General features: G+C 52.0%; 2 protein-coding genes and 1 long non-coding RNA gene across 3 annotated transcripts; 1 reads left to right on the forward strand and 2 right to left on the reverse strand.

The window, feature by feature from the left end:
* Positions 1–843: 843 nt before the first annotated feature.
* Psmb10 (proteasome 20S subunit beta 10) lies at positions 844–3,377 on the reverse strand. The gene is made up of 8 exons (XM_006986830.4): positions 3,186–3,377; positions 2,863–2,950; positions 2,677–2,774; positions 2,427–2,567; positions 2,035–2,150; positions 1,863–1,921; positions 1,135–1,286; positions 844–1,023 (listed from the first exon to the last, which is right to left on the reverse strand). Exons 1-8 carry the CDS (start codon positions 3,239–3,241, stop codon positions 912–914), a joined length of 822 nt encoding a protein of 273 aa, XP_006986892.1. The 5' UTR covers positions 3,242–3,377; the 3' UTR covers positions 844–911.
* LOC121829397 (uncharacterized) lies at positions 2,271–7,814 on the forward strand. The gene is made up of 3 exons (XR_013051282.1): positions 2,271–2,322; positions 6,693–6,793; positions 7,680–7,814. It is a non-coding gene; the product is annotated as an uncharacterized LOC121829397 (long non-coding RNA).
* Positions 5,522–9,931, reverse strand: Lcat (lecithin-cholesterol acyltransferase). The gene is made up of 6 exons (XM_006986833.4): positions 9,728–9,931; positions 8,880–9,036; positions 8,687–8,802; positions 8,489–8,584; positions 8,182–8,406; positions 5,522–6,116 (listed from the first exon to the last, which is right to left on the reverse strand). The coding sequence occupies exons 1-6, from the start codon at positions 9,879–9,881 to the stop codon at positions 5,542–5,544; spliced, it is 1,323 nt and encodes a 440-aa protein (XP_006986895.2). The 5' UTR covers positions 9,882–9,931; the 3' UTR covers positions 5,522–5,541.
* Between the last annotated feature and the right edge of the window lie 164 nt (positions 9,932–10,095).

Here is a 10,095-nt window from a genome sequence, read left to right on the forward strand (position 1 = left end):
ATAAAGGAATAGATAGACATAAGATCAAATACAACAAAATATGAATTATAAATTCTGGTGGACATATGGATGTTTAGTGAGCAATTTTCTTAACTTTATAATTGTATATAAAATTTTTCATAAAATGTTAGGGAACACACAGGGGCCAAGGATGTCCAGCCTGGACGAGAACCCCTCTGGAGAATGTGACTTATCCATTCTGAAGCCCCAGGGGAGCATAGCTACTCTGAGATCAGGACGTTTCCACCAGCACCCAGTGGGTGCTTAGCGAAGGATTCTTGTTAAATGTGTCATCTTCCCATGAGTCCATGACCCCTTTCAGCCCAGAGAACTTAGAGTCACTCTTCCTAATCACAACCCCACAGGTGCAGACAGGGCCCAGCTTTTCACCAGAGGCTCAGACATGCCTGGTCATTTGAGGGGTGTCATAAGTAGAGGCCATGTAGGTGGGTGAGGGGTGCTTGGTGAGAACTTGCCCTTTGAGCCAGGAAATAGTTGCTCTATCAGCATTTTAGCTCCCTGAGGACCCAGAGTGGACTGGTGCCAATAGGGGGTCACTGATAAGCCAGGGAAAGGCTCTGAGTAAGGGCTGTCCATGGGGTCTTACAAGATGGGGTATTGGTGGGGTAAGCTTCTGCTGTGTGGATTTGGTTTGGGGATGACAGGATGTAGCTTTCCATCTCAAAGCCTAGAGTGCTGGCTAGGGCTGGGATTCTGAATGGACAGATCCCTGAGGTGGTGATGAAGGGTACCTCAGGCCAGGAACCAGGCCTCGGGTCCTTAGATACCTCAGCCACAAAGCTCCTATGGCTGCTTGTCCCACTGCCCTCAAGAACGACAGTCTTCTGTTTAAGTGTTTGTATTTCCTGGGTTTATTCCCCCTTGTTTCAAGCTGAAAGTCTTAGGCCACTTTATTCCACCTCCATGGCCTGCACAGTTTCCTCCAGAAGCTCCAGGTTCAGGGGTTTCACTTCCTGGGTCAGGACAGCTGTGGTTCCAGGAGCAAAGTGGTAACGGCCAGCTCTAGAAGGGAGGAGGGCCGGCCTTTCAGCATGCAGCCTGTCCTGTCCGGACAGCAGACCTCCTGTTTGCCGCTCTTGTGAGGACTGCGGCCCACCTCTCCCCTGCTCCTACCTCGGCACAGGCTTTGTGGGTGAGCTCAGTGTTCTCAGCAGCTTGGCGCCTGCCGCGGTGATCACACACGCATCCACACTGCCTCCAGAGCCCAGGTCACCCAGGATCCCCGCAGTGATGGCTTCCACCAACAGCTCTTGGGCAGCCTCCAGCTGTGGTGGTGTGAATGAGGTTAAAGGAACCTGGGGTTGCCTCACTCGAACCTGAGGACTTTGTTAATCTTGAAGCCTAGACAATTCGCCATGTGTGCAAACTCAACCTCTTTCCTCTCCCGCCACTCAAAATTCCAGTCCCTTGGTCTCCGACTCCCTCTCTCCCCACACCCCGTGTTCCCTCCGCCCACTGTCCTCTCTACAAACTTCTCAGCGTCCCTTACACTTACCCCCCGCCCCCCCCCCCCCGCAGTCTTCCCACCCGCCAATCCAGTTCTCTGTCACTAAGTTTCTGGGTTGTCACCTATCTCTATCCCACTCCAAAGCCCAGACCTCAGACCTCACGAAGAACCCCACTGGGCTTTATTTACCTCTCCTTCAGTAATGGTCCTTTGTGAGCGTCAGCGTCTTTCAGCGGTCTAAGCTTGGTTACTGACTGTACCTTCAACATCATTCAATCCCTACTCAGGTACCATCTACTTCCCCTACAAGCCTTCCTTATTTCTATACTTGGCCAGGGTTTGGTTGTTTTTGTTTCTGGCATGTGAGCATGAAGTAATGGCACAAGTCGCTCACCGTCATGTTTGGCTGGAACCTGTCCTCCAGCAGTGCCAAGGCTGCATCCTGTCCTGAGCCTGCAGGTGGAAAGGGGCTCCTGAGGTTAGCTGTAGCTGTCCCATCTGGGGAACAAACCTTGAAGGTAGGGTTGCAGGGGCAGGATTCTTGGGAAATGGATGGAAACACTCACCCAGGGCCGTAAAGGGCAAGCGGCTGTAGGAACCGTGCGGGTGCACGCCATAGAGTTGCGGCCCGGTTAGGTCAACCCCGCCCACGATCAGTGATGCTCCCACGTGACCTTGGTACCTGTGGACCAGTGGGCGCTGTTACTGCCAGTTGGAGCCAGGCCCCGCCCCTTACGCTGCTTCTCGGTCTGAATCCCACCCCTTCCTGTGACCTGGCGTCCTACAATTGATGTTGCTTCTTCCGGAACTCAGCTTTGGTCAGACCAGCTGGGCTTCTTCCGGTTTCTCTGCAGGTAGCAGCCTGAACTTTTCTTCGGTTCCCCAACACACGCTCCTGTTAACCCTGCCTACCTGCAGACACCCCCTCTAGGGGGTCATCTTCACCCCACCTCCTCACCGGAAGAGTGTCTGGCGCAGGATACGGGTGACAGTGGCCACCCGAGGCTCACGGCCGGTGGACAGCGCATGCAGCTCCATCTTGGAAGCTGCCATCCGCGTGGTCATCTCAGTGTCCGCAGCTACTCCAGCCCCACAGCAGCTGCGGGCAAAGGGATGGTGGGTGTGGACAGGGACGTGCAGGGACAGAGTAGGGCGTGAGTGCCTGCAGCTTTTGTTTGAGTGTGGGGACTGGGCTGGGGGATTCTTACTAGATTTTGGGGGCGATGAAGTGGATCTTCTCGCAGTTTTTGTCCGCCACGACCGAATCGTTAGTGGCCCGCGTATCGGCGCCCAAGATAACTCCATCCTGCAGAGGAAGAGCCCAGACTTCATGCCCACCCCATCTTCTCCACAATGGCGCCATTCTAGCTCTCCAGCCCTACCGCCCTGCTCACTCGGAACACAAGTCCCGCGATGGTAGTCCCGGTCTTGCGTGCATGAGGGACCCGAAGGCCTGACAGGACGTGTTCCAAGGACGCATTCCTGCAAAACGTGGGGTGACTCGCGTTTTAGTTCTGCTTCTAGGGAGGGTCCTTGAACCGGTCCCTAAAACCATCTCTACTTTCCTCATCTCCTGGGTTAAGCCCCTACTTGGTCACCCAACATAAGGTTCCCAGTTCCACCACACCCCTCTCCCCGCACTCCCCCCAAAAAGGGCCTACAGTCGGGCACTAGCAGCTCCCAACTAGAACTCCACTCCCCCTTCACCTCCCTTCACCTCTGGCAGTTCTCGAAAGAGAAGCCTCCTCTGTGTTCCACTGCCTGCTTCAGCATCTTGGGGCAGGGAAGCTGAGACCCGGGGGGTCGATGGGTGGATTAGACGAAAAGAGTGCAGCCCGGGGAAGCAGAAAGGCGTCCGCCTCGGCTTCTGTGGGGTTGAACGGGACGCTTCCCACTTTCGCTTTCACCTCCACCCCAGTTCAGAGGCTGTTGGCGGCTTGGTGCATCTTCTGTTTCACTTTCATCTTGGCCTCTAGTCCCAGGTAGCTTGAGGAAGGAGATGCATCCCTCACCGGGTCTTCCATGGTGCTCCTGGGTTCCTCCATCCCCGTCCCATCTGACACCGTGAGCCCTGTAAGCACATACATATACCCAGGCAAGACACTCATACTCGTAACTCTTTAAAGAGAAGTCGAAATTAAGCCCTTTTAGGTTTAATTTTGTCTATGAGTGAATGTGGCTCGCACATGCTAGGTGCCCACCAAGGTCGGAAGAGGGCATCAGATTCCACGGAACTGGTATTACAGATAGTTGTGAACCACCGTGTGGGTGCAAGTGCATCAAGTGCTCTTAACTTCTGAGCTATCTCTGAAGCCCCAAATTAAGCCTTCCTTAGATGAAGTGTCATTTCTTCAGATCCTAAACTTTTTCCTTTTTAGTTTTTGAGACAGGGTTTCTCCATGTAGTGTTGACTGTCCTGGAACTAGCTCTGTAGACCAGGCTGGTCTGAATGCAGAGATTAAAGGCATGTGCCACCACCACCTAGCTCTAAACTCCCCCCCCCCATTTCTCTGTGTAGTCCTGATTATTTTGAGACAGGGTTTCTCTGTGCCCCCCAGGATTTATCTGTGTAGTCCTGATTATTTTGAGACAGGGTTTCTCTGTGTACCCCTGGCTGTCCTGGAACTAGATCTATAGATCAGGCTGGCCTCGAACTCACAGAGATCTGCCTGACTCTGCCTCCCAAGTGCTGGGGTTAAACGCATGCACCACCACTCTATTTATTTTTAAGTGCATTGGTGTTTTGCCTGCATGTATGTCTGTGTGAGGTTGTCAGATCCCCTACAACTGGAGTTACACATAGTTGTGAGTTACCATGTGGGTGCTGGGAATTAAATCTGGGTTCTCTGGAAGAGAACTACTGAGCCATCTCTCCAGCCCCTAACTGCTGGCTATGAAATCCCAGATCTTACTTTTTTTTTTTAACATTTATTTATTATGTACACAGTGTTCTGCCTGCATGCCAGATCTCATTATAGATGGTTGTGAACCACCCTGCTGGGAATTAACTCAGGACCTTTGGAAGAACAGTCAGTATCCTTAACCTCTGAGCCATCTCACTAGCACCCCCTTTTTTTTTTTTTTAGACAGGGTTTCTCTGTGTAGTTCCGGGCTGCTCTGGATCTCACTCTATAGACTACTAGGCTGGCTTCCAACTCAGAGATCCACCTGTTTCTGCCTCTTTAGATTTATTTATTTATTATATTTATATAATATTTATTTATTTATTTATTATGTATACAGCACCAGAAGAGGGCATCAGATCTCATTACAGATGGTTGTGAGCCACGATGTGGTTGCTGGGAATTGAACTCAGGTCCTCTGGAAGAGCAGTCAGTGCTCTTAACCTCTGAGCCATCTCTCCAGCCCTGCTTCTGCCTCTTGAGTGCTGAGATAAAAGGTGTGCAACACTACCACCAGGCGATCTTACATTCCTAACAGATCTCCAGCTCTCAGCCCCCATATTTAAATATTTATTTTGCTTGAGACAGGGTTTCTTTGTGTAGCCCTGGCTGTCCTGGAACTCACTTTGCAGACCAGGTTGGCCTGGAACTCAGAGATTCACCTGCCTCTGCCTCCCAGTGCTGGGATTAAAGGTGTGTGCCACCACACTTGGCCATGTTTACTTATTGGTGTTTTTGAGACAGGCTCTCTCTATGTGGTCCTGGTTATCCTGGAACTATATAGATCAGGCTGACCTCAAACTCAGAGATCCACCTGCCTCTGCCTCCCAGTGCTGAGATTAAAGGCATGTACCAATATGCCTGGCTCTATTTTAAACTCTTGTATCCAACCAGAATTCAAGTCTAGTTCAAATCATATTTCTCCATTCCAACAGCTGTACCTACATCTGACTATTGGCACCTGCACTGTGAAGGAAGGCATAGGGCAGGCTTTCTGAGCAGCTCAACCAGCATAATGAGAATCTACACATCTCAAAGTGTTCGGTTTAATCGCAGGCTTTAGCAAAGTCCATCTTACTTCATGTTCTCCTAGGTCAGGTGATGCATGAATCTAAGTAGTGCTTTCTACTTAACCCACAATACACAGAACTTCTAATAGCAAAGGCCTTTTTATTCAGGGGGTGGGGGAGCTGGGCTGGGAGCTGGGGGCTCAGGAGTACCGTGGCGGTAGGCACCCAGGAGAATGGCATTGATATGTTCCAGTGTCTTATTGCTGAAGACCATGTTGAGATGTTCTGTCCCATTCATGGGCAGCAGGTGCACAGGCTGTGGCTGGCGGCCCTGCCACCGGCCACAGAGCTCAGTGCTGCGTGTGGCTACAGTGTCGTCACCATCCTCATAGAGTGCGGCCACTGGGTCTTTGTAGGGGAAGCTGTGGTCATAGATGTAGGTGTGGGGTGTGGGCAGGCCCACACCATACAGACAGTATACTTCTACACCGGGTGCTGGGAGGCCCGCCAGCAGGTTACGTGACTGCAGCCACATGTACCATCCGTCTTCAAAATGCAGATCTGTAAAAAACCGCTGGAAGTCTTGGCCTGTGTAGTTGAAGTTCGGTGTGGAAATGAACACATGGTCTTCAGGCCATACCTGGTGGGCAGGAAACATCCAGGGGGAGGTCGTGGTCATACGCTGCTCCTCTCTCAGCTTGATGCTGGACATGATCGGGATGCCCTGGTTGTCACCTGTGGATACGGAACCAGGTGGGACAGGGAGCTGGGCCCGGCTCACAGTTTGCCTCTGCAAAGCACTCGGACTTGTCCCTGCCCCATCCTGACCTGGATTCCAAGACACGGGCCAGAGCAGGCCTGGTGTTCAGTTTAGTGCTCGATATTTCAGAGGCTGTGTTGTACTTCTGTAAGACGGAGCTATAGGGCCTCAGATGGTGTGTATGGGAAGAGGGGCAGTTAGAGAGATCTGTGGAGCTGGGTGGTGGTGGTGGTGGTGGCTCACACCTTTAATCCCAGCACTTGGGAGGCAGAGGCAGGCAGATCTCTGTAAGTTGGAACCAGCCTGGTCTACAGATTGAGTTCTAGGACATCCAACTCTGTCTCAGAAAAAAAAAAGAGAGAGAGAGAGATCTGTGAAGTGTGTGTGTGTGTGTGTGTGTGTGTGTGTGTGTGTACCTACACACTGGCTATTCTTTCTCAGGCCCTGTGTGGAGCCTATGTACACAGTCGGCACAGGATTGTATTTTTGGAGGATTTGACAGTGCCTGTTTGACATTCTTTTTTTAATTTTTAAAATTTTTTTTCCCCTAGAGCTGAGGACCAAACCCAGGGCCTTGTGCTTGCTAGGCAAGCGCTCTACCACTGAGATAAATCCCCAACTCCGCCTGTTTGACCTTCAGTGATGTAGTCTGGTGAGTCACTCGCCAGACCACAGTGAAGACTGGCCCTGTGTGCCCAGTATAAAACAGTGCTCAGTGAGTGATGGCTGTGTTAGTGTTGGGTTCCTGGGGAAGATACTAAATAAAAAAAAAAAAAAGTGTGGGGGGGGCATCAGGGATCCCCAGGTTTGCTGTGGCAGATATGTCCTTAATAAAACATATTCCTGGGCATGGGGCTCCAGGTAGTATTTAAAAGCCGGAGTGTACAGGACTTGGGCTACAAGGAGCAAATCTGGGCTAACAGACTGCTGGGATTAGCCTCCTCTACCGCCTCCCTTCTCATCACTAAAAGACTGCAAGGAAGTACAGGCATGGTCTGTACTCACTCATAAGTGCATATTAGATATAAAGCAAAGGACAATCAAACTGCAACCCACAGATCCAGGGAGGCTACATAGCAGGGGGGACCCTAGGATGGCTGTGGCTTATAATAAGTTTTGGCTTTACCCAATCACCAGGCAAGCTTTAGTGAAACATTTCACTATTAGGATAAGAATATGTACCGTATCAAGCAGATGAAAGAAAATACTGGCTGTACTTTCAGGAGGGGAGGCTAAAATCTTTTTAGGTTATGGATTACTATAGAAAAATATCTGCCATAATCAAACAGTGAAAGGGAAGATGAATAGGAATTTCACTTGCACAACTTAAGTAAAACATAGCTTTCTGAACAGATGAAGATAGGTTTCTTCTGTATCCCAGAATCTAATCAATATTTGTATGTATAATTCAGCTATTATTTGGCTTAAAAAGGCTTATTGGGAAGTGTTATCATTTTTACTATTTTCTACAGAGAAAATATTTCCCAGTTTCAAATAACCCTGGACTTTTAAATTATAACCTGTTTTTATGTTCAAAGGAAAAAAAAAAAGACTCTGCAAGGAGACATTGTGGTGGGTAGCCATTCCAGCTTTGACCTGGAAGTCCCAGGCCCATTGAGGCTTCGGTAACTGTCACACCTACAAGGCAGAGCCAAGAGAGGACCCCTGAAGACCCGAGATCCAGATGGGCCGGTTCTCTTGGTTCCTGGATCCTGGATGCTTGGAGGTAGACTGAGCAGAGTTCTCCAGAGACTGCCGGACTGCGCCACACCTTTCCCAGACCCTGTAACCTATCCCTTCACTTGTAAGTTACCCCACAGAATAAACCTCCCTTATAACTACGTGGAGTTGCCTTAATATTTAAACCAATAAGACATCCTAATGGTGCTGTCTTCAAGGAGCTGGTGGACAGCAGGTACGCCCCGTAGACAATTTCCCTGGGCACCACTGTGAACACAGCTAGAGTGACAGCCAGTTCTGTGATCTGCTTCATCCCTCCCTCACCCCACACAGGATGGCAGTGATCAGGAGGCTCCTCACCTGAGGCCAGGACCAGCATGGGCTTGATAGAGCCACCCCACGGAGCCCCCAGAGAGATAAAACCATCAATGAAGCGGTCCTTCCAGGACTGAGGCTGACGCAGTAAGAAATAGAGCACATGTAGGCAGCCAAGGCTGTGCCCAATAAGGAAGACAGGCTTCCCATAAGCAGCGTACATCTCCTCTATCAGTCCTGCCAGCTTCTGGTAGTATTCATCTTGCTGGCCTGAAGAGGGGTAGACAGGTCAGGGCAGTTAGGGCCTGGGACCACCTGTTGTGCCCCCAGGCCATTACCTCCAAACACTCACCGGGTTCCAGACGCCAGTCATAGGGTGCGGCCCGCACTGTCTCATCCCGCACGTACCCATTGTTAACCAGATTCTGTACCAGAGTGTGCATGTAACCTGTGGGGGGGGGGGGCAGCGGCATAGGGGTCTCTGTCCATCACACCTGTAGGCCAGCCTAACGGCCGAGAAGAGCCCCCGCCTTTCCCTGAGTACACGGACCTGCCAGCTTGTTGTCATCTAAGTACTCAACAGAGTAGGTCTTGCCAAAGCCGGGGACACGGATCTGTACACCAGGGGCATTGGCTACGCGCCCAGAGCTGCGGTTGTAGACAACCCTGGGGACAGTGGGACATTCAGCAGCCAGTAGCCAAAGGGCAATGTGTAGGGGCTGGGTAGATCACACGGGACGTACCTGGTATTATCAATCCAGCAGTCCACCCCAAGGGGTAGAAACATATTGAGATCCAGCCAGATGGTGAAGAAGTCCTCTGTCTTGCGGTAGCACAACCAGTTCACCACATCTGGTTTATCCAGCTTGGCTTCTAGCTGATTCCCCAGGCAGCCAGGCACTGTGGGCACCAGCTTTCGTTCTGGACTTCCTGGCTTCTCTCCAGCCCCCCAACCCTACCACCAAAGAAGCCCACCCCTCCACCTCCCACACCCTCGAGGTTCTAACGACACTCATCCTCCCGCCACACTCTTCCTGTCCCACCAGGACTGCCAATTCCAGGCTCCCTTCAGACAGGGAAGGTGCAGGAACCCAGGCTGCTGACCCCTGCCCCCATAAAGCAAACATCCAGCTTGGCTTCCCGTTATTGCCAAAGTCCAAGGAGCGAACAAATAGGTGAGGGGGAGCAGGGGCTGGGCCTAGAACAGGGGGCAGGGCCTTTATGGACCTCTTCTGCTAAGCCTACCCTGGGCTAGGAATCTCATCCCTGGGAAGGTAGAAGCCAAGGAAGTAGTGGGGCTTAACCCAGTATCCAGTGTATCTGCAGCTGGCCACAGCCTGTAGTACCGTGGCCAAGGCCATAGGCAAACTGCATCCCATTCACCGACCACCACCCCAACCCCCTGAAGAAGACAACTTGGAGAGAGAACAGTGTAAAGGGGAGAGGTGTCTCTGCAGAACAAGCCTTTGGGCCTTCCCTGTACCAAGTGAGGCATGAGGGCTAACTGTGGGCCAGAGGAACCTCTGTCAGGGAGTAGGACCCAGGCTCCCCAAGTCTCGCTTGATGCATCCGGGGCCTAGCGGGGGCTTACCGAGGATGACAGGCCTGGTGTGGTTACTGAGTTCAGCCTTGGGCGTGGTTTGCGGGGGGAAGAGCACATTGAGGAGCCAGAAGGGGGTGGCAGGAGGGAGCAGCAGCCCCAACAGCAGCAGCACCCACTGCCATGGGGAGCCAGGCAGCCCCATTCCAGCCCAGTGCCTACTGCCAGATGAGGCAGTCCTGGGCTGGCCTTATCTGGACCGGGGAGGGGAGGGGAGGGGCCCCAGGGCCAGTGGGAGGGACAGAACCGCCAATGGGGGTGGCCAGGAAGGGGCCTAGCCTTGGGGATCTGGCTCTGGGTTTGGGTTCAGTTCAGTCTTTCTTCCCTTGGCGCCAGGGGAAAAAGAGCTGGGGCAGCAG

Source organism: Peromyscus maniculatus, chromosome 5, assembly GCF_049852395.1.
Source record: "Peromyscus maniculatus bairdii isolate BWxNUB_F1_BW_parent chromosome 5, HU_Pman_BW_mat_3.1, whole genome shotgun sequence".
Classification (NCBI taxonomy): Eukaryota; Metazoa; Chordata; class Mammalia; order Rodentia; family Cricetidae; genus Peromyscus; species Peromyscus maniculatus.